The following is a 23,904-nucleotide window of genomic DNA, read 5'->3' as shown; positions in this document are numbered from 1 at the left end:
AATGTCATGCAGCTGCGTCTCCGACCCGCCCAGGACAAAAAGCCCATTTTCTGTCATGATTTTTTGTCATAGAAATAGGAGCCCACCTGTCGGGTGGTAGATGCGACATATGCCAATGGGTGGCTTATCATTGTGGGAGCCAGTAAAACATCGCCGGTGCCTAGAAACGGGATGAGGCGAAGACATGCACGCCGACGAATCTTACCCAGCTTCGGGGCTCTCTGTGGAGATAACACCCCTACTGCTGCTCTGCGGGGTCTCCGCATGATCACTAGATGAACAAGTAGCTACACGATGCTCCTTGAGCTATTTGGCGAGAGGAGGAAAAAGGGCTCTGCTTGCTCTCTTCTCCTCCCTACGTCGTGTCTAAAATTAGCAGGGATCCCCCCTTTTGCATGGGTGCCCCGGGGGGTTTACATAGGCCTACCCCCGGGGGTACAATGGTAATCCAGCTGGGCGTGGGGCCCAGCCGTCTGTGTCTTCGCTCTCCGGCTTCTGCGCCGGCTGCTGGGGCCCGCCGGCTGGTGGGTCCCGCCGGCTACCGGCTCCTTGGTCGACAGGCAGGCCCCACTGTCTAGGGCCTTGTCGGTGGCTGGTTACTGTTGCTCAATCTTGGTGGAGAGGGCTTCGCCGAGGTAAGCGTGGCAACAGTGCTGCCGTCCGGCGGGTGACCACTGTAGCCTCACCGCGTCTTGTCTCCTTAATGGGGCGTCTCCTTCGAGGGGGTGGCAAGCCGGCTGGAGAGAGCCGGCTCCGTCTTGTGCCGACTGGGGGAGGCCAGGCCGCCTTCGGGTGTCTCTCTGCCCGAAGGGGCCCACCGCCCGTGGGCCGTACTGGTAGCCCGTCGTGGATGACATCAGGGTCAACGTGGCAACAGTGCTGCGCCGGACGGGTCACGGCCACCCGTATGGCGCACTGTGCCAGGCGCGCTCTTTGTTAACTCATCAAAGGGTATATTCCAACTCCGAGATGCTTGCACCAGTCCATAGATGGATCGTTGGAGCTTGCACACTTTGTTAACACCTTTAGGATTGACAAAACCTTCTGGTTGCGTCATATACAACTATTTCTTAATAAATCCATTAAGGAATGTAGTTTTGACATCCATTTGCCAGATTTCATAAAATGCTGCAACTGCTAACATGATTCTGCCAGACTTTTAAGCATCGATACGAGTGAGAAAATCTCATCGTAGTCAACACCTTGAACTTGTCAAAACACTTTTGCGACAATTCGAGCTTTGTAGATAGTAAAACAACTATCAACGTCTGTCTTCCTATTGAAGATCCATTTATTCTGAATGGCTCACCGATCATCGGGCAAGTCTATCAAAGTACATACTTTGTTCTCATACATGGATCATATCTCAGATTTCATGGCCTTAAGCCATTTCGCAGAATCTGGGCTCATCATCGCTTCCTCATAGTTCGTAGGTTCGTCATGGTCTAGTAACATGACTTCCAGAACAGGATTACCGTACCACTCTGGTGTGGAACGTACTCTGGTTGACCTACAAGGTTCAGTAGTAACTTGATCTAAAGTTTTATGATGATCATCATTAACTTCCTCACTAATTGGTGTAGGCATCACTGGAACTGATTTAAGTGATGAGCTACTTTCCAATTCGAGAGAAGGTATAGTTACATCATCAAGTTCAACTTTCCTCCCACTCACTTCTTTCGAGAGAAACTTATTCTCTAGAAAGGATCCACTCTTAGCAACAAAGATCTTGCCTTCGGATTTGGGTATCCTATGAAGACGCACTTCTCTGATTTGGGTTTGAGCATATCAGGTTGGAACTTTTTCACATAAGCATCGCAACCCCAAACTTTAAGAAATTATAGCTTAGGTTTCTTGCTAAACCACGGTGTCGTCTCAACGGATTTAGATGGTGCCATTTTTAACGTGAATGCAGCTCTCTCTAATGCATAACCCCAAAATTATAGCGGTAAATCAGTAAGAGACATCATAGATCGCACCATATCTAATAAAGTGCGGTTACGACGTTCGGACACACCGTTACGTTGTGGTGTACCAGGTGGCGTGAGTTGCGAAACTATTCCACATGGTTTCAAATGAAGGCCAAACTCATAACTCAAATATTCACCTCCACGATCAGATCGTAGAAATTTTATTTTCTTGTTACGATGATTTTCCACTTCACTCTAAAATTCTTTGAACTTTTCAAATGTTTCAGACTTATGTTTCATCAACTAGATATACTCATATCTACTCAAAGCATCTGTGAAGGTCAGAAAATAACGATACCGGCCGCGAGCCTCAGCACTCATCGGACCACATACATCGGTATGTATTATTTCGACTAAGTCAGTGGCTCGCTCAATTGTTTCGTAGAGCGGAGTCTTATTCAGCTTGCCCATGAGGCATGGTTCGCAAGCATCAAGTGATTCCAAAAAGCCCATCACCATGGAGTTTCTTCATGCGCTTTACACCAATATGACCTAAAAGGCAGTGCCACAAGTATGTTGCACTATCATTATCAACTTTGCATCTTTTGGCATCAATATTATGAATATGTGTATCACTATGATCGAGATTCAATAAACCATTTATATTACGTGTATGACCATAGAAGGTTTTATTCATGTAAATAGAACAACAATTATTCTTTGATTTAAATGAATAAACGTATTGCAATAAACATGATCCACTCATATTCATGCTCAACGCAAACCCCAAATAATATTTATTTAGTTCCAATAGTAATCGCGAAGGTAGAGGGAGTATGCGATTGTGATCTTATCGAGCTTGGAATCACTTCCAACACACATCGTCACCTCGCCCTCAACTAGTCTCTGTTCATTTTGTAACTCCTGTTTTCAAGTTACTAATCATAGCAACTGAACCAGTATCAAATACCCAGGGGACACTATGAACACTAGTAAAGTACACATCAATAACATGTATATCATATATACTTTTTGTTTACTTTGCCATCCTTCTAATCTGCCAAGTATTTGGGGCAGTTCCACTTCAAGTGACCATTTCCTTTGTAGTAGAAGCACTCAGTTTCAGGCTTGGGTCTAGCTTTGGGCTTCTTCATGGGAGTGGCAACTAGCTTGCCATTCTTCTTGAAGTTCCCTTTCTTTCCTTTGCCCTTTTACTTGAAACTAGAGGTCTTGTCAACCATGAACATTTGATGCTTTTCTTGATTTCTACCTTCGTTGATTTCAGCACCACGAAGATCTCGGGAATCGTTTTCGTCATCCCTTGCATATTATAGTTCATCACGAAGTTCCAGTAACTTGGCGATAATGACCAGAGAACTCTATCAATCACTATCTTATCTGGAAGATTAACTCCTACTTGATTCAAGCGATTGTAGTACTCAAACATTCCGAGCACATGCTCACTGGTTGAGCTATTCTCCTCCATCTTGTAGGCAAAGTACTTGTCAGAGGTCTCATACCTCTCTACTCGGGCATGATTCTGAAATACCAATTTTAGCTCTTGGAGCATCTTATATGCTCCGTGGCATTCAAAAGTTTTTGAAGTCCTGGTTCTAAGCCATAAAGCATGGCGCACTAAACTATCAAGTAGTCATCATACCGAGCTTGCCAAACATTCATAATGTCTGCATCTGTTCTTGCAATAGGTCCGTCACATAGCGGTGCATCAAGGACATAATTTTTCTGTGCAGCAATGAGGATAATCCTCGGATCACGGAGCTAGTCCGTATCATTGCTACTAACATCTTTCAACATAGTTTTCTCTAGGAACATATCACAAATAAAACGGGGAATCTATACGCAAGCAATTGATCTAAAACATAGATATGCAAATACTATCAGGACTAAGTTCATGATAAATTTAAGTTCAGTTAATCATATTACTTAAGAACTCCCACTTAGATAGATATCCCTCTAATCATCTAAGTGATCACGTGATCCATATCAACTAAACCATGTCCGAACATCATGTGAGAAGGAGTATTTTTCAATGATGAACATCACTATGTTCATCATATCTACTATATGATTCACGCTCGACCTTTCGGTCTCAGTGTTCTGAGGCCATATCTTCATATGCTAGGCTCGTCAAGTTTAACCCGAGTATTTTGCTTGTGCAAAACTAGCTTGCACCTGTTGTATGTGAACGTAGAGCTTATCACACCTGATCATCACGTGGTGTCTCGGCATGATGAACTATAGCAATAGTGCATACTCAGGAAGAAGACTTATACCTTGAAATTTAGTGAGAGATCATCTTATAATGCTACTGCCGAACTAAGCAAAATAAGATGCATAAAGGATAAACATCACATGCAATCAATATAAGTGATATAATATGGCCATCATCATCTTGTGCCTTTGATCTCCATCTCCAAAGCACCGTCATGATCACCATCATCACCGGCTTGACAGCTTGATCTCCATCGAAGCATTGTTGTCGTCTCGCCAACTATTGCTTCGACGACTAGTGCTACCGCTTAGTTATAAAGTAAAGCAATTACATGGCGATTGCATTTCATACAATAAAGTGACAACCATATGGCTCCTGCCAGTTGTCGATAACTGTGTTACAAAACATGATCATCTCATACAACAATTAATATATTCACATCTTGAACATATCACATCACATCATTCCCTGCAAAAACAAGTTAGACGTCCTCTACTTTGTTGTTGCAAGTTTTACGTGGCTGCTATGGGCTTCTAGCAAGAACCGTTCTTACCTACGATCAATACCACAACGTAGTATAGTAATTGGTTTTTGATCTTCAGAAAGAACCCTGTTCATTGAAACCGATTCAACTAAAGTTGGAGAAACAGACACCCACTAGGCTCCTGTGTGCGAAGCACATCGGTAGAACTAGTCTCACGTAAGCGTACGCGTAATGTCGGTCTGAGCCGCTTCATCCAACAATACTGCTCAATCATGAATCAACTAGTGACGGCAAGCAATATGTATATACTCACGCCCACAACTCCTTTGTGTTCTACTCGTGCATATAACATCTACGCGTAGACCTGGCTCTGATACCACTGTTGGGGAACGCAGTAATTTCAAAAAAATTCCTACGCACACGCAAGATCCATCTAGGTGATGCATAGCAACAAGAGGGGAGAGTGTTGTCCATGTACCCTCGTAGACCATAAGCGGAAGCATTATGACAACGCGGTTGATGTAGTCGTACATCTTCACGATCCGACCGATCCTAGCACCGAATGTATGGCACTTCCGTGATCTGCACACATTCAGCTCGGTGATGTCCCACGAATTGTAGATCCAACTGAGGTCGAGGGAAAGTTTCGTCAGCATGACGGCGTGATGACGGTGATGATGAAGTTATCGACGTAGGGCTTCGACTAAGCTCTACAACGATATGACCGAGGTGGAAATCTGTGGAGGGGGGCACCACACACGGCTAAACAATCAACTTGTGTGTCTATGGGGTGCCCCCCTCCCCATATATAAAGGAGTGGAGGAGGGGAGGGCCAGCCCTCTCATGGCGCACCCAAGGGGGGAGTCCTACTCCCGGTGGGAGTAGGATTCCCCCTTCCCTAGTTGGAGCAGGAGAAGAAAGAGGAGAGATGGAGAAGGAAAGGGGGGCGGCATGTAACGCCCTGGACACACCCGCCGGTGGTCATTACTGCTGGCGGGATCTACACTGGCCCCACAGATCAATACTAGTCTTTTCTGCGCACTTTTTCCTCACTCGTGCGCACCCGGGAGCAACTTCCCGGTCGGTCACCCATCCTGACACTACTCCAAGCTAAGCATGCTTAACTTTGGAGTTCTGTCCGAATGGGCTCCCGGAAAAGAAGGAATTCCTTATAGATATGAGTATTCTATCATCCCAAATAAGCCAGGCCATCACATACACCCCCACTCAGAGGAATCGACGTCCTCCTCGGACCACAGGAACGTTCCCTCTTGGCACATAAGTCTGTGCATGTAGTCCGGTACATATACCATGCCGTGTGCCACGACGGGTCACAAACGTCATGAACAACATGACCGCGCACCTGTCCACAAACATCCGTGTAACTGCGAGAACCTGGCTCTGATACCAACTTGTAACGCCCCGGACCCACCCGCCGGTGGTTGTTACTCCTGGCGGGATCTAGACTGGCCCCACAGATCAATACTAGTCTTTTCTGCGCACTTTGTCCTCACCCGTGCGCACCCGGGAGCAACTTCCCGGTCGGTCACCCATCCTGACACTACTCCAAGCTGAGCACGCTTAACTTTGGAGTTCTGTCCGAATGGGCTCCCGGAAAAGAAGGAATTCCTTATTGATAGGAGTAGTCTATCATCCCTAATAAGCCAGGCCATCACACGACACCCCACCCCAATTCGGATTGGGCTTGAGGGGGCACCCCCACCTTGGTCGCCTCCTCCTCTCTCCCACTAAGGCCCATTAAGGCCCAATGACTCCCCGAGGGGTTCCGGTAACTCCCCGGTACTCCGATAAATGCCCGAACTCACCCGGAACCATTCTGATGTCCAAACATAGCCTTCCAATATATCCATCTTTATGTCTCGACCATTTTGAGACTCATCGTCATGTCTGTGATCATATCCGGGACTCCGAACTATCTTCGGTACATCAAAACACATAAACTCATAATGTCGATCGTCATCTAACATTAAGCGTACGGACCCGATGGGTTCGAGAACTATGTAGACATGACCGAGACACTTCTCCGGTCAGTAACCAATAGCGGAACCTAGACGCTCATATTGGTTCCTACATATTCTATGAAGATCTTCATCGGTCAAACCGCATAACAACATATGTTGTTCCCTTTGTCATCGGTATGTTACGTGTCCGAGATTCGATCATCGGTATCTCAATACCTAGTTCAATCTCGTTAGCGGCAAGTATCGTTACTTGTTCCGCAATGCAACATCCCGTAACTAACTCATTAGTCACACTGCTTGCAAGGCTTATAGTGATGTGCATTCCCGAGAGGGCCCAGAGATACCTCTCTGATACATCGAGTGACAAATCCTAATCTTGATCTATGCAAACACAACAAACACCATCGGATACCCCTGTAGAGCATCTTTATAGTCACTCAGATATGTTGTGACATTTGATAGCACACTAAGTGTTCATCCGGTATTCGAGAGTTGCATAATCTCATAGTCATAGGAACATGTATAAGTCATGAAGAAAGCAATAGTAGTAAACTAAACGATCATAGTGCTAAGCTAACGGATGGGTCTAGTCCATCACATCATTCTCTAATGATGTGATCCTGTTCATTAAATGACAACACATGTCCGTGGCTAGGAAACTTAACCATCTTTGATTAATGAGCTAGTCAAGTAGAGGCATACTAGGGACACTCCGTTTGTCTATGTATTCACACATGTACTAAGTTTCCTGTTAATACAATTCTAGCATGAATAATAAACATTTATCATGATATAAGGAAATAAATAATAACTTTATTATTGCCTCTAGGGCATATTTCCTTCAAGAAGAAGGCCAATGTCTTTCCATCCTCGTTGGCCTTGTAGTGGCCTATGTGGACGATTTCCTTATAGACGTGGATGTGCAGGTCGATGGTTTCTTGCATGGCGAGCCGTTGCGCGGCGAGCGCAACCTCGAGGTGCACATTCTTCATCGGGACCTCCGGCACCTGCAGGTCCACCAGGGCTTGAAAGAATTCACCACCATGGAGGTCGATGAGGGTGGCAGGCAATGAGGAGCCTGGGCGCGCGGGCTGGAGCAGTACGCCAAGTTCATCCGCGCGCTTCTTGATGGCGGTGAACTTGCGGATGGAGTTGACCATCATGTCGTCCATGTGAGAGGCGAAGATGGTGTCAGCGAGGGCTACGATGCCGGTGGTCACTAGCACTGTCTGGAAACGTTGAGTGGTGCGAGGCCGCAGGCCAGCGCCTTGGATGATTTGGCACAGCCGACTGCCGCTCGTGTCCATCGCCTCCATAGGTGCTTGTGGCTTCTGGTCACTTGGTCTTGGATTGGAGTGAGTAGTGTTGCATAGAGACTAGGAGTAGATGGATTGGAGTGGTGGGGCGCCTTTATATGAGAGTCCAAACTCTGTTGCATTCACATCATGCTGGATGTATTCTGCTTCTCCAATTAATTCCCTCTGCATGTAATTCAGGATGCATCATTGACCGCGTGGAGGCGACTGTCGCTCGCGTCTACCGCGTGTCAGGAGACATTCCCGTCGACGACGAGGTGCCCATGGTGACTTCATAAATTTCAAGATGATACTAGTATGCCGACTCAGTCTTTCATAGGTGGTCATTGGGGTAGGTTTGTGTGTGTGCATTCATAGGGGTGAGTGTATGCGTGTGTATATGAGCTCGTGCATATGTATTGTGTTAAAAAATGTAAATGTGTGTCAAAAAGAGACTTGTCAGTACTAGTATACTCAATATTGTGCACCGCGGCCAAGGGGGAGAGGAAAACGAGAGAACTACGTATTTATTTACGGTGTAGATTCACTCATTTTGCTCCATATGTACATCATCTCAGTGTAGTCTAGTCACTTGGTGAAATCTCTAGAAATGCAAATACTCCTTTCTGGTTTACATGGCTATACTAGCAAGTACTACAATAGTGGGCTCACATAGAAATTTTGTCTCATGCAAGAGCCTTGCTATATGCGTGCTCCAAGGTTTGCAACTGCCACGTTCGGGTTGCGCTTGACTCTTCGCCTCTTCGAGAAGATGAACAATGATGTTACTACTACTAATTCTACAATATCGAATGCACTGCTGCATGTTCGTCCATGGCAAGCGGGAGGGATAGCTTGTTGTAGTACTATAAGCAAAAGCATGTCCTCATCTGCGAGCCACCGCGTGCTTGGGCGAGGAAGGCGTGTAGTAGTAAAATCAAGCTTCTCCTCGTTGTACGAGTTGACGTGACCCATCATAGCACTGGCCCCACATGGTTGCCTCAAAACATGGCTGAAAGACCTGCAATGTACAATATATTTGCTGCAACCTCTAACATTTACCCCACCACAAATTAAAATATATACTCCTGTCTTGACCAGTTGAGCGTGCAAACTACAATCACCAGGATGGCGGGTAGGGCCATAAGATTATTTTAATCAAAAAAAGCATCGAGCCGACCCCAACGATTTTAAGTTTATAGGCAAGGTACACGCTATCCTAGACTACTCTACACATGAAACTGCCACACGAGCGTCCGGGTTGCACTTGGCTCTTAGCCTCTTCGGGAAGTCGAACAATATGATGGAGTACTACTGCAGTGAAGTAATACTACAGTATGCTTCTGGCCACGGAACAGGACCCGACGATGGAGCTCTGTATGGTCTCGATGGACCTCACCTTGCTCCACTGCCCCTTGTGCCTCCACCCCTTGAAGCCTCTAGTGTATGAGGTCAGAATACACCTCATTCGTTCGTACGAAGAAAGGTGCAGGTTTCTTGATTGATGTGATATTCGATTGATTTGTGCAGTGCAAGGGAGGGCACATGGCCTGCATGGACTGCTGCGTCGAGCGCCCCGAGAACCAGCGGCAGTGCGAGAAGTGCGAGTGCAGTGGTGGCTTCGACATGCAGAACAAGGCGGTGGACACCGTCCTGTCCTCGGTGAGGGTGGAGTGCCCACACAAAGGCAGTGGGCTCTACGTAACTTACCACAAGCTCGCCGGTCACTAGAGCGTGTGTCCGCTCACGCCCTGCAAATGCATCGTGCCCGTCTGCGACTATGAAGGCCCGCCGCCGACGCTCTCCCACCACATCGGCACCATGCATCCCGAGCCCGTGCACAAGATCCAGTACGACAAGGTGCTCCAACTGCAAGTGCCACTCTCGGAGCCACGGCTCATGCTGTTTGCGGAGGAGGACGCTTGCGCGTTTTTCTTGGTCGGCGGTGTTCTCGACATCGGCACGCCTATCACCATGTTGGTCGTCTGCATCAGAGCGGGGTCGTCCCCACTGCCGCACTACGTGGCCAAGCTATGGGCGAATGGCCCGCCGGGGGAAGCCAAAGGCAGGACCGACGCCATCAAGGTGGAAATGGAGGTGACAAGCAGCAAGGATCTCGACGATGTTGCCGTGCAGGAGCTGACCTTCTTCACAGTTCCGACCAAGCTGCTGGCCAGGGCTAAGCTAGTGTCCCTCCACATTCAGATTGACAAGCTCACGTCCTAATTGATTCTACAGTGCCTTCTGTTTATCTTAGTAATATGCTAATATAGGGGTTTGCTCGGTCTAATTTAGCTTATGAGATGGTCGGTTTTGGTGGCAATGCAGCATTACTTCGACATCAGATCAGCAGTTAAACTAATTTCCAATAGTCGAACGGATATTTTGTGTCTGTTGGATACAAAGATCCTTTGGGTAAGAAGTATAACAACTTATAAGAATTATAAAAGCTCATATGCTTGTTTATTCAGGAAGTGTTGCATACTTGTGCGAGTTGACGCAACACATCAAAGTAGTACTACTACTAGTAGTACTCCCACTGATCCTAATTTCACTACGCATAAGGCTGGTCATAGTGGGAGTAACATAGATGCCACATAAGCAAAAATGATTAGGTGGCAAGTAATTAATGAGGAGAGAGGCAAATAGAGTAACATAAATATCTTACCATCACATGGCGCTTTGCAATGCAAAATGAGTATACAAAGTAAAAAATGAAGACATCTATGTTATCACCTACTACCTCCTTTCTAGTTTATAGGGATCAATTCGAAAATCTCACCAACCAAGGTAGATGGTGAGTGGTGGAACAATTTTTGTAGTTTGCAAAACTACTCAATTAATGCGCTTGTTTTCCTCAAAAATTGTGTTCAACAATGCATTAATTGCAATGCATGCATGCATAAAGTACATGCATTGCTCAATTTTCTCTTTAGACTTGCATGCAATGATTTATTGCACCTTGAAATATGAACATGTGATGGGAAACAACCAAATTGAGACTTATCAAATGGGAAAACTAAAATTTTGAGATAAGCCCTATAAACCGGAAAGGAGGGACATATGCATATTGGTACTAGTCTATGTTACTATCCATTATGAAGGTAGTAACATAGACTAGTAACATATGCATGTTAGTACTAGTCTATGTTACTATCCAATATGACCAACCAAAGTCGAGGCGCAGATATCAAGGAGGGCCTGGTGTCGTGTGCGGCCCGCACATTAACCAAAACCTCGCGCCTCCAGCTTAGCCTCCATGTTTTAAACTTCTCAATCTCAAGGCCAAGGAGCAACGTGAAACCTATGATAGAGCCAATCGGATGGTTGAGAACACTACAATTCATAGCTACAGATGCGTGTGTGAGAGAGGATCAGTGTGTGAATGCACCTCTTCTCTTCCTGTATAACGTACTAAACTCAGAGTACAAGTGTATGTGGGTGGCATCGACCTAGGGAGCTAGAGATGGTGCGCGTGAGAAGTACCGAGAGATAGGTGTAATGCGTCTGAAAAAAGACTAGTCTATAGCTTGCCACGAGGCTATTCCTGTCGAACGCCCCAAGAACCATAAGATATATATATGACGGTGCCAGTTATTGCACGTACACAGCAGTAGAAAAAGAACTACCATCGCATATGCTACACCACAGCCAAGAACACGTGCCCACGTTACGCCATCCGGGAATAGTTCGAAACTAGAACCGTCAATAAATTTTGAGCTTGCGTCTCATCACGTTCCAAATTACTACTACCATGCTGTATTTAATTGCAAACCTATTCACACCGATCATAACCTAAACGGTTTCCCACTTAGGAGCTTATTAGTACTCGGTTATAAATACTACCATGCCAAGATGACTGCACATTCCTCCTCAACTCCTCATCCACAAAAACAAACAAGTCATTCAGCATTCTTCCCTTGCGTCTGCCATTGCCAGCGTGAGTTCTCGGTCGAGAGATTACCACTAGGTTGAGGCGAGCATGGAAGCAGAAGCATGAGAGACGTCCCGCCTCACCGCGAAAGCAACTGACATGTCCCGCCGCGCGGACGTAGAAGCACGGAGGTCCTGTCGCACCACCGAAGCAGCACAGAGGTCCCGCCGCGCTGTTGATGTAGCAGACTGGTTTGGCCACACCGCAGAAGCAGGCGAGATGTCCCGCCGCACCGCGAATATAGCAGAGATGTCCCGCCACGCCGTGGTAGCCTGGGAAAATGTCTCGCGGGCAGGCGACGACTCTTACAGGCGCATGCATGCAATCATCTGTAGCCAGATGGATCAGATCTCCGGCTGGGCGAGGTTGCAGGATGACATGAAAGCCTTGTTTGAGTAGGCTATCGACGTCATCCGACAACTAAGGGAGGGCAATGAGAGGCTCCATGCCGAGCGCGACCTGCTGAGGGCGAAGATCGTCCGAAGTGCAAAGCAGCAGGAGGGAGCCCAGTGCCTTGTTGAAGAGGACCGGCGTCATCATCAAGAAACTTATGGACGAGAATGATATGCTCTGCATTGAGCGCCAAAGGCTGATGGAGGATTCCATGGATGCTCTCAAGCAGCATCTTGAGGACATAACAGAGCTCATCGCCGCTCGTCGCAGAGACTAGTTCCCACGGCCTGTAGCAACGCCTCAAGAAAGTAGAGATTAGCGAGCCAGATCATTGTCTTCCTTCTTCTTTTTCCCTTGTGTATTTTGGGCGTAGCCGCATGTGGCTTTTTAATTATCGTCCTAATTAGGTAAGACAATTATTATCCACTATCGTCCTTCGCAAATCTTGTGTTTCCAATTGTAATATGACAACACTTGTTCCAAAAAGACTTTGTTGATTGTTAATGTGTGCACCTTTGCAAATCGGACAACAAAATTACCACAGCATGTTCATGCCATGTCATGAAACAAAGCCAAGTTTCATGAATTTCATGCGTGTTTTGGATTTACAGGAAATAAAAAACCAAGTTTCTCAATATATCCAGCTGAGCCACGATGCCCAGATGTTTGAATTTCATTCCCATTTCTTGCATGGGACCTAGAAAATTACCCGAGGACGCACATGTGATTTTTCAACCAACTTTGGTGAACTAGAGCATGTTGTTGTATTTCATATTTGAATTATGAACACAAAGGTGACACGTTCCCTCTTGGAACCACGAGCCTTCTTGAGAGAAGCTCCGGATTGCAAGAAACTTATAACAAAACTTGTTCCTATTCTGCCAATTTTTTTGACCACATCATGGTAGTACCATGACATGACACCATGCCAAGTTTCAAGATTTTCAGGCGTGTTTTGGATTTACAAGAATTTTAAAACCAAGTTTCTCAATGTTCTCGGCCGAGCCACGATGCCTAGATGTTTGCATTTCATTCCCATTTCTTGCATGGGACCTAGAAATTTACCAGAGGACACACAACTGATTTTTCAACCAACTTTGGTGCAGGGAGCATGTGCTTGTAGTTCAAATTTGAATTATGCACATTAAATGACCAGAAACTCAATTAATGTATAAAAAGGCCAAACAAACCCGGAATAATTCCAAAATTTAACGGGGCACTCATGTAGTTCTACGTTGCCTCTGTAAAGAAACTCAAGGGGGGCAGTGTATATTGTTTCGCACTCAAAGGCGACACGTTCCCTCTCAGAACCACGAGCCTTCTTGAGAAAAGCTCCGGTATGCAAGAAGCTTATACCAAAATTCGTTCCTATTTGGCCAATATTTTTACCACAACATGGTAGTACCATGACATGACACCATGCCAAGTTTCATGATTTTCAGTCGTTTTTTGGGTTTACAAGAATTTTAAAACCAAGTTTCTCAATGTTCTCGGCCGAGCCACGATGCCCAGATGTTTGAATTTCATTCCCATTGAGCATGGGACCTAGAAATTCACTGGACGACACACATGTGATTTTTCAACCAACTTTGTTGCATGGGAGCATGTGCTTGTAATTCAAATTTTAATTATGCACATTAAATAACTAGAAAATCAATTAATGTATAAAAAAGGCCAAACGAACCCGGAATAATTCCAAAATTTAACAGGGCACTCATGTAGTTCTATGTTGCCTCTGTAAAGAAACTCAAGGGGGGGCAGCGTATATCGTTTCACAATCAAAGGTGACACGTTCCCTCTCAGAACCACGAGCCTTCTTGAGAGAAGCTCCGGTTTGCAAGAAGCTTGTACCAAAATTTGTTCCAAATCGGCCCAATTTTTTACCATAGCATTTTGGTGCCATGACATGACACCATGCCAAGTTTCATGATTTCCAGGCGAGTTTTGGATTTACATGAATTTAAAAACCAAGTTTCTCGATGTTCACGGCCGAGTGACGATGCCCAGATGTTTGAATTTCATTCTCATTTCTTGCATGGGACCTAGAAATTCACCCAAGGACACACATGTGATTTTTCAACCAACTCTGGTGCACCAGAGCATGTGCTTGTAGTTCAAATTTGGATTATGCACATTAAATGTCCAAAAACTCAATTAATATATAAAAAGGCCAGGAACCCGGAATAATTCCAAAATTTAATAGGGCACTCATATAGTTCTATGTTGCCTCTATAAAGAAAATCAGGGGGGAGGCAGCGTATATCATTTCGCATAAAGAGGTGACACGTTCCCTCTCGAAACAACGAGGCTTGTTGAGAGAATCTCCGGTTTCGCAAGAAGCTTACACCAAAACTTGTCCCAATTCAGCCAAAAATTATACATATGAAAATAGGGTTTAGATTATCCCGAACACCTCGCCACCTAGACCAATGTACTCTGATTTGAATTCAACATAAAAATGGATACAAATATTTGAATTGGAGATCATATGTTACATGTATTTCATAGTGAAATATGATTACTACTATATGCATGTTTTTTCTTATCAAGATAATATTTAAATGATTGTATAACTTGACAACAATCATATTCAAATAAGGAAAATTGATTCAAATTTAGTCCATATGGTAGACGATAAGATATATTTTCATAGGGTGGAGTAAAATGTTCATATATGATGGGAGATCAAAATGTAGGACTACATCCATTATAAACCACAAGGTCACCTAATGATATATTTGAATTCAACATAACGTGGATTCAAAAATTGAAATTTGAGATCCTGGCATTTGTAACCATATATAAAGGGACATGACTCTTTATTTTAGTGGGCATTGATTTTTTTTGTTGAGGGAAATGCATATCGATTTGGTACTGTACAAGGTAATCTTGTTCTCCCAGTTTTTTTACATTTTTCTTGTAGTTTTTTCAATGACATTTAAAGCAATATAGTGAAAGGGGACATGACTCTCTTGTTTCTTGTATGACTTGTTTTTTGTACACGTTAAGTTTGTTCTGTCGAACAAGGAATCCGCGCCTTGTTATCTCAAAATTTTCAGGCTCGAGTATCGTTTGTCTCATCTGCTTTGAAACTCCCGCCTCTTGAACCCGCGCCATGCCTTATTATCTCGAAATTTTGACGCATGCAAAAACTCCCTCCTCATACGAAATTGGTCACATAGCCCAGACACGCGAAATCCCCCTTCTACCCCTCAACCGTAAATGTCGGCTCGACATCGCGGTGTCAAAACCAGTGGGGGTACGCTGGTAACTTTCCCTACATTTCCGACAAGCGCGTCCATAAGCCATGGCTCCCCCTACCTTCCCCTTCATCCCCCCATTCATACACCAAGGCCGCCAAAACCCGCGAAACCCCATGCTCCTCCATCGGCCTCCCGACCACTGCCTAGCCAGAGACTCTTCCCCAACGACGTCGTCCACCGCAACAGCTCGCCGTCCCTCATCCACCACACCGGATGAGGATATGTCGTCAATCTCATCGTCCCGCTGGATCAGCCGCCCCGTACTCCACCTCCAAGGAGTTTCCCCAATGTTCGCCTCGTCTATCATGCCACCTCCATCCCCACATCCCCGTCTTGACCTACCCCACTTGAACCATTGCACCCTCACCAATTCCCCCGATGAATCCGAGGCCAACTCGGCGCCAACAAGGAGGTTCTGGATTCACCGCTGCATTTTATATTTTATTCGATCTCACGGGGCTGCCGGTGCTCGATACCGAGCAGCCATGGTGGGTCTCCATCGACGGCGCCATCGCTGGCCACTTCATCCAGGGCATCCAGGGCATCACTAGCTGTAGCTGCTCCCGCTCTTTCTCGCGCTGTTGCTGCTGCTCCGGCTCTCGCTGGCGCTGTGGCTCTGTTATTGCTGTCGGTCGCGCTGCTGCACTACTCTTTCTTTCATTCGTGCTGCTGCTCTGCTATTGCTGTCTGTCGTGCTGCTGCTCCGCTCTTGCTCTTATTCGTGCTACTACTCTGCTCTTGCTCTCGCTCACGCTGTTGCTGCTGCTGCTGCACGACCTCCAGCAGCTATAGGAGTTGCTGCTTTAGCACTTGCTCGCGGTGCTGATGCACGACTTGCCCTCTGCTAGTGTGTTCCCTACTCGAGCGTCTGCTAATTTAGATCAGTGCTTCTCTGCTACTAGTGCTCGAATGCCCAAAACATCTATTGCATTGCTATGCTACTAGTTCAATCAGTTTCGACAGTAAATTTCAGTTTCGACTGTAAAGTTCAGTTTCTTCAGTTAAGTTCAGAGTGAACAGTATTTACAGGATCTGTCGGAGCGGCCGTGGCGCGGTTGATGCGTTTTACATCTAGCACTTCTTGGTGATGTATTTTACATCATCTATTGCAGATGATATTAGAGTCCCAATTCAGATTAGCGTTGTTTGTCTTGTCCTGCTTCAACCTTGCCTCCATACACCTCACCAAAGCTGCTCCAACAATGGAACCATCCATCATAGCGGTGCAGTACCCTCAGCGCCGTTTCCAGAGGCCTCGGATCTTCTTCCCCACCTCCGACAGTCACACCAGCATCACCATCATCCATGTCCAACCCAATGATGCTGAGGTCGACAAGGCTATGCCAAAGAGGTTGTACACTCGTTGCATCCCTTTGTTACTCTGCATTCCTGTCGATCTCTCAGTGATCCTTTGCTATGGAACTACTATGGTACTACTATTCATGCATTTGGTTAGAAGGAGTGGAGCAAAGCAAAACTGGAGGATTTTTTTTCCTTTGGTGTCTCTTTCAAAGAAAAGACGTAGGAATTTTAATATCCACTTGGACGTCCTTTTCCAATCAATATGCATGAAGAACAGGACTAATTGCATTACTAGCATAATAAGATTCTTATTTTTTTCATTTTCACGTGGTTTGACTTTAATTTGACCATGCTTCTCCATTCCTGCGTTCTTTCAATTCATGTGAACCAAACACCCAGGTTGATAGAAATCCTATGTTTCCAAATGCTTTTGTTTTGCACCTGCATTCCTATATTATTCCTGTGTTTTTCCTGTCCCTGCATTTATAGTTTCCTCCAATTCTAAGGAGCACTTACAAATTTACTTCATTTTCAGATAGGCATCAAAGAAAACTTTGTGTGTTATGTCCTGCTCCTGCCGTGTTGTCATCCACCCTAGAGAAGGTGCACCATCAACAGAAGTATTCACTTCAGCAGAGATTCCCCCTGCAAACTTTCTTTCGCCGCCTTAGATCATCTTCCCCGTTGCCGGCAGCCACGCCAACTGCATTACCATCATCGACTGAGCAGATGAACCTGATGACTACACAGTTCCCGAAGAGAGGTCGCAGTCTTTTGTGTTTGCTTACATTATACATCAGTTATTATTACCTGCTACTTTATCATTCAAACTTGAGTTTTAAAATGCCCGTGGGTCTCATATCGAGGCAGCAACGAATAGTATCTGTCTACTATCTAGTTCATCTGGGGTCTTCTATGTGCTTAATGTTGGGTGGGCAACAAACAGTAGATGATTCATTGTCTGTCTATTTAAACTGAAGCTATAATATATCTGCTATCAATAGTTTTGGATCTATCCACTCGTTTGCTACCATTAGTCTTGATTTCTTCATTCACCCCTTAGGCCCTACAAAATCTAACTAATTTTTTATTATGCATGTCAGTTATTGTATACAATCGTACTGAACATGTAGAGAAAAAGAGAAGACCGATGTGTGGCAATATAATGTCATGCAGACGCCGCTCCATGGTGTGCGAAGTGCCCCCCTCCCGGCATTCCAGATTGTATTCCAGAGGAAGATAACTGTTCAGATTGGGTTTCAGAGGGAGACAACCACTCCTATTTTCCACATGAGGTGTTTTCTCTAACCTGGCATGCTGATGTTGGTCATATCATGCATATGGCGCCTCGCATTGCTTACATTATACATCTTATATGTCATCAGCTTAGTTTAGATTTGCTTTGTGTGAATGCCACCTGTTTGGTTTCTATATCATACTACCACCGTTATTAAATATTTATCTTTTTTAAAGATTTCAACAAGTGACTACATATAGAGCAAAATGAGTGAATGTACACGCTAAAATATGTCTATATACATCTGTATGTGGTAGTCCATTTGAAATCTCTAAAAAGAAAAATATTTAGGAACGGAGGGAGTATATGGGAATTATGCAATGCCATCTTCTTTAGCCAGGCATCATATATGTGAATTATCTCATGCCATCTTTCTTTCAATTACGTATTCCATTTGTCGGCAATCTGTGTATATTGAACTACTCTTCATGTGTATCAGCCATTTGAGCCGGTCACGGAAAAATCAGGAGTGAAAACAAGGTCTTTAGAGTAGGCAATGGTACCTGTTGAAGCATATATCTCGATGGTTACAGGATTCGGAGACAAATGACCAGTCATATATCCCTCCTGAGGTGTATGATCTAAGTTGCAATATTTATATTTCTCATATCATGCATATGGTGTCTTGCATTGCTTAGTTTAGACATCATATGCACAATATTCAATTCCACTTGCTTAGTTTAGAGATCATACATGCGAGTGTCAGCTGCTTAGTATATGAATCAATTATGTCAATTATATCATGCCATCCTGTATACTTAGACAACATTTATGTGAATTATTTCATCCCAACCTATTTTAGAAAGACATCATATAGTTTTGTCATGTCATCCTGTTTATATACTCATCATATGCTGAATTATGCCATTATATCCTGTTAAGTTATCCATCATATATCTGAAATTGTGTCATGCTATCCTATTTAGTTAGACAAAAAATATGTGAATTACCACATATGTCTCTCATACAATGTCTGTACGTTCAATTTCTTTTCTTGTTTGTCAGCCATTTGAATTGGAGGGTGTGATGGTAGTATCTACGGGAGCAAAAACCTGTTCTTCACAAAAGACAGTGCTACCCGTCGATGCAGATAGAACCATGGTTGTACTAGCCCACAAACTCGCCCCACCACACATCATCGAGACTCTTCCAGATTGCACACTTACACCGTTGGGAAGAGAACCAGCTACAACCCATCTAACCCCAACCCTAGCAGATAGTAAGCCACTTCTAGTTGACAAAGCACCATGTCCACCACAGAGTACGCCCACATGAGCAGTTTGTAAAGCAACTACAGTGCCCAAAGCACGAAGACCACCACAGCGAACCCAAACTCCACATTTAAAGAAGAGGAGCAACTGTTCTCATGTTAAATTCCGTAGCTATGGTCCATACTCCTTTGCTGTTGCAATACTGTATTTACTCATACCAACTACTTTTGAATTTGAAGGATCCAATTGAAACTCCAATGGCTCAACAGGTATGTTTTAAACCTATTTCTTTGACTGGATTGTTGTTCTAACTTCTTGCTCTATGTTGATTTCGGTTTTAGTTGTATAAACAATTATGTTCTCATGTGATGCACATTACAAGTGTTGCCAATGTTGTCTAGGTTCTCACACTTATATTCTGTCTATGCTGCTGAGTTGAACTCTGTCTCTATCTTGATTTGACAACATAAACGAGAATGATGTGGATAATACAGTGACCATAGTACATAGATATATGTTTGTTTCATGTTCTTATCCTGTCCACCTTACTACCGAACCGGTTTACCAAAATAAGTTTCGTATACTACATGCTAAAACTGTGATGTGTCTGCTTGTTTCTCTTGTAGTATGCAAACAAAATATTGGAGAAGAGCACCCCACTATGCAATGGTAGAGAAAGTAATGCAGATAAGGTACAAGATAGTGATACTGCCCTATTGGTCTCCAAGAATGGTGATAAAAATTATCTTGTAGACAGTGAGAAAATCTCACAGTCCTGCGTTAATGTAGTGTTTGAGTTACTGGCTAGTACCGCCGGCACAAGCTCTTTGAACTCGATGCCTGAATCACTTCAGCTTCTTCAGTCTCAGCTACAAGATGAAAGGCATTATTCAGCTATGCCGCGGTAAGAAGCCGAAGGACTGAGGAAGTCCGTGCAGAATTCAGATGCATACTTTCTTGTGCAGCAGCAAGCGCTGGAGGATTTAAGCGCCAAACAAGAGAAAGTTGATAAGCTTGCTAAGCATCTTGCTAGTATTATGGGTACCCATGATATTGTTTCTTGAGCTCTTCTGAAGTGGTTTCAGTTCTGGTCTTGTTTTGCTGCGGCGTTTATTTGCACTGGTTGCCAACTTTGACAACCTGTGTATATTATATTCTACTTTGATCACTATATTTGCACTGGTGGCGAACATTGATGCCCAGTGGATGTAATATGTGTAATAGCCATGATAGCCTAGCGTAAGTTGCTTGCTTATTTATTTCCTGGTTGTCTTGTTTATTTGCTTGCTTATAGTAAGTGTCGTTCTTTTTCCGCGGTTTCCTAGTGGCCGCAATAACCTATTTTTTAAAACTAGGCCACAATAACCATGGGATACATATTTACTGTAGTTACCATGGGCTTCCTACGGGCCGTAGAAACAATGGGCCTTCTACGGGTCGTAGCATCAATGGGCCTTCTACGGGCCATATGATCGATCGGCCAATCATGGGCCAACAACAGACCGCATTATGGGCCTTGAACGGGCTAGAGTTGGAAATGTCCATTCAAGGGCCGACCATAACGGGCCGTCATTAATCGGCCATATTTGATGACGCTACAAAAATGGCCGAAGGGATTAACGGGCCACAAACGGACCGACTGTAACCACGGGTTGAATTTTTCCCATAATCAGAAAAGGCCAGTAACAGGACGTAATTAACCGAATGCTGGAAATGAGCCCAAGAACAAATGGGCCCTGAGAAGGCCGAAAGATAACATGGGCTTGAAAGGGCCCAATGGAATAATGGGCCGTTAATGGGTATAAAGTGATATATTGTTCATTACAAGCCAGTTTCACTACGGGTCGTTAATGGGCCAAGAGTTACAAAGTGCCTCATATGGGCCGAAAGACGTCATGGGCCGGACATGGGCCGGAAGTTACAACGGGCTGGAATCATATTGGACGGCCCAGATGACGCTATTGGGCCTAATTTTGATAGGCCGTAACAGGCCCTGGGTTAGCGGGCTGTAAATGGTCTATGTGCAAACAAGCCGTTAACATGCTTTCCGTGGGCTGGCCCACTATCTTTTGACCAAGTAAAATGGGCTGGCCTTTTCACCAGAATAGCCCTCTATTGGGCCATGCCACATGTTGACGTATCATAGGCGCCTCCTGTCCAATCAGTGGATGACATCTGTCCAACGGTGAGCCGACACGTGTTTTCCCGGCCAATGAGAATTTTACTCGTGGAAAATCCCCATTGGTCCGGGCTGTTAATGGGTTATCGGATCCAAAACCGGACCCGATAGCCTAACAGTGACCCGTTACGGTGGATGCCACGTGTCGGTCACTTGACGAAAGCACTTTTATGACGCGTGATTTATCATCATGGAAGTGGACACTTCCATGATGATAATTTTGGTAATGTCATGCAACATTTCTATGACAACACATGCATGACTATCTTGATTCTTTCATAAAATCGTCATGGATGTACATGCATGACAGAAAACGTGACCTACTGTGACAAACACGTATCATCACGGGAGGTGTATTTTTTTGTAGTGATTACACTGTCAGTTTTTTTAATATATTGAGTACATAAGATGATCAGCTTGTCTATTTTCTGAACAAAGGTTAAGAATATGCGGGAGGATGGGCAGGCAGTTGATGATGCCCTTTACGCACTAGCAATGGGTCCTGATGCTCGGGTAAGACATTATGAATCTTGCGTTGTTGGAGATGTGCGCTACAACACCCTTGCACGCGACGAAGGCAGGAAGACACAAAATAGTGCCATCATGAGCATGGATACGTACGTCAGAGAGACAACTGGAATGTATGCTGACATACCAGACATTGCTCAGTTGCAGTATATCTCTAGTTTGGAGGATCATCGGTGTGTGGTTCTGTTGTGCCGTCGTTGGTATAACCTGTTTTCCAGGATCGCAAAACCCAGAGCTGATGATTATTTCAAATCCATCAATGTCAAGGCGGCGTACCAGACCAATGAGCCTTTTATTTTGGCAAATCAAGCAACACGGATATTTTTCTTGGAAGACACATTTGCACGTAGCGATGACTCGAGAGTATTGCAAAGGTTTTAGTAGAGGAATTCGTTTAATGCAGTTGCACAACAATATGATGCTTACACTGCTCCTGATGTACAAGATTCCATAGATGTTCCTAATATCTTTGAGACCCATCACGTCAATGACGCTGGCGAAAAGATTGCCTGTCGTGTTGTGGACATACAAGAATTGATCAAGAAGAAGCCAACATTTGAGGACATTGAGGATGAAGAAGAAGATGACACTATGGGGAATTACGATTCAGACTGATACATGTGGCGAAGATGTTGATGCTTCTATTGCGGATGATGATTAGATTGGTTTTGTCGTATTTTCCTATCGGAAGAAAAAAATTATCTACTATGTGAAATTGTGTTTGCTATGACAACTGAAACCCGATGAACATGTTGTTTAGTATTTTGTTGTGAGAACGTCCCTTGTTATCTATGTTGATTTGTGTTTGGTGATTGTATGACGACTAAAACATGATGACATTGTTGTTTAGTTGTACACATATTTGGTTGTTAAACTTGAATTTGAAGATATAGTTTGCTTTTGGACAGCAATTTGCTCGACATATTCGAATGGGAACAAAGCTGACCCGACAGGGCCTTTGCTAATTTATTTATTACCAAAAGGGCCTCTGCTATTTATTTATTTATGAGCAAAAGGGGATACCCCCCAATTTTCGTTAATATAAATCATTAGATGTTCAAAACACTACGCCCAGCCTACTACACAGGTTTCATTCATTTCTAGTTTTAGCAAAGTGCTCATGTCATAGCCATTGAATACATCACGAGTGCTACATACACTGCAAATAAAGAGACAATCGTCCTACAGAGCACATCAATGTTGCCCATTATCTTCACAAGCTCTTTCATCTCCTCATTGTTGTCACGGTCGTTCACAAGCTGTTGCTTGGCCATGATCAAAGCAACTGCATCTTTAACCTTCTGCTCTGCATCTTCATCTTCTGCCATTCCTTTAGTTACTTGTCCAACACCCTAACCTGCTGGTATTGGGATTCCTCGGCTAACCAAATAATTAGCGCAGTTGCATTCCCCCACATCAGCAACTTCCCAAAAATACAAATAACATGAATCTTACCTTTTCTGCATGAATAAAATTGGAAGATCATCAACCAAACTATTAAAAATCAGCAACTGAAAGCAGCAAAACAACACTTAAACATATTATTACCCATGATTTGGGCATTTGTAGAAGACTCGGCCAGCTTTGAGGATTGTGGTTGAGACATGATGGATGACTCTACGTGATTTGCAGTAGTGGCACCACACCAACGGTAGTGGGTTGCGATGAGCAACTGGCTGCGGTGCATGTGCCGGCGGGGGTGTGATGAGACCCACATGCGATGGTACGGGTGGCGACTTGGCGCATATCTGGTTGTTGCCTGTTGAAGAGTAGGTGGACGAGCAGCCAGCAGACATGGTTGTTGCGGCCAGAGCTTCTGATGCTAGGCAGAGTAAGTAGGGAGAGGAGAAGCGAACGTTGGATATGTCAGCTTCATTACTTGTAGAGTAGCAT

At 44.5% G+C, this 23,904-nt stretch overlaps 1 protein-coding gene across 1 annotated transcript; it reads left to right on the top strand.

The window, feature by feature from the left end:
* Positions 1-9,271: 9,271 nt before the first annotated feature.
* Positions 9,272-10,261, top strand: LOC147959986 (E3 ubiquitin-protein ligase SINA-like 4). The gene is made up of 4 exons (XM_087533079.1): positions 9,272-9,355; positions 9,435-9,566; positions 9,636-10,091; positions 10,178-10,261. Exons 1-4 carry the CDS (start codon positions 9,272-9,274, stop codon positions 10,259-10,261), a joined length of 756 nt encoding a protein of 251 aa, XP_087389205.1.
* Positions 10,262-23,904: the final 13,643 nt, after the last annotated feature.

Source organism: Triticum urartu, chromosome 7A, assembly GCF_056163025.1.
Source record: "Triticum urartu cultivar PI428250 chromosome 7A, HENAU_Tu73, whole genome shotgun sequence".
In the NCBI taxonomy this organism is placed as follows: domain Eukaryota; kingdom Viridiplantae; phylum Streptophyta; class Magnoliopsida; order Poales; family Poaceae; genus Triticum; species Triticum urartu.
Note: the sequence above shows the minus strand (reverse complement) of the source record. Positions and strands in the feature narration are given on the sequence as shown.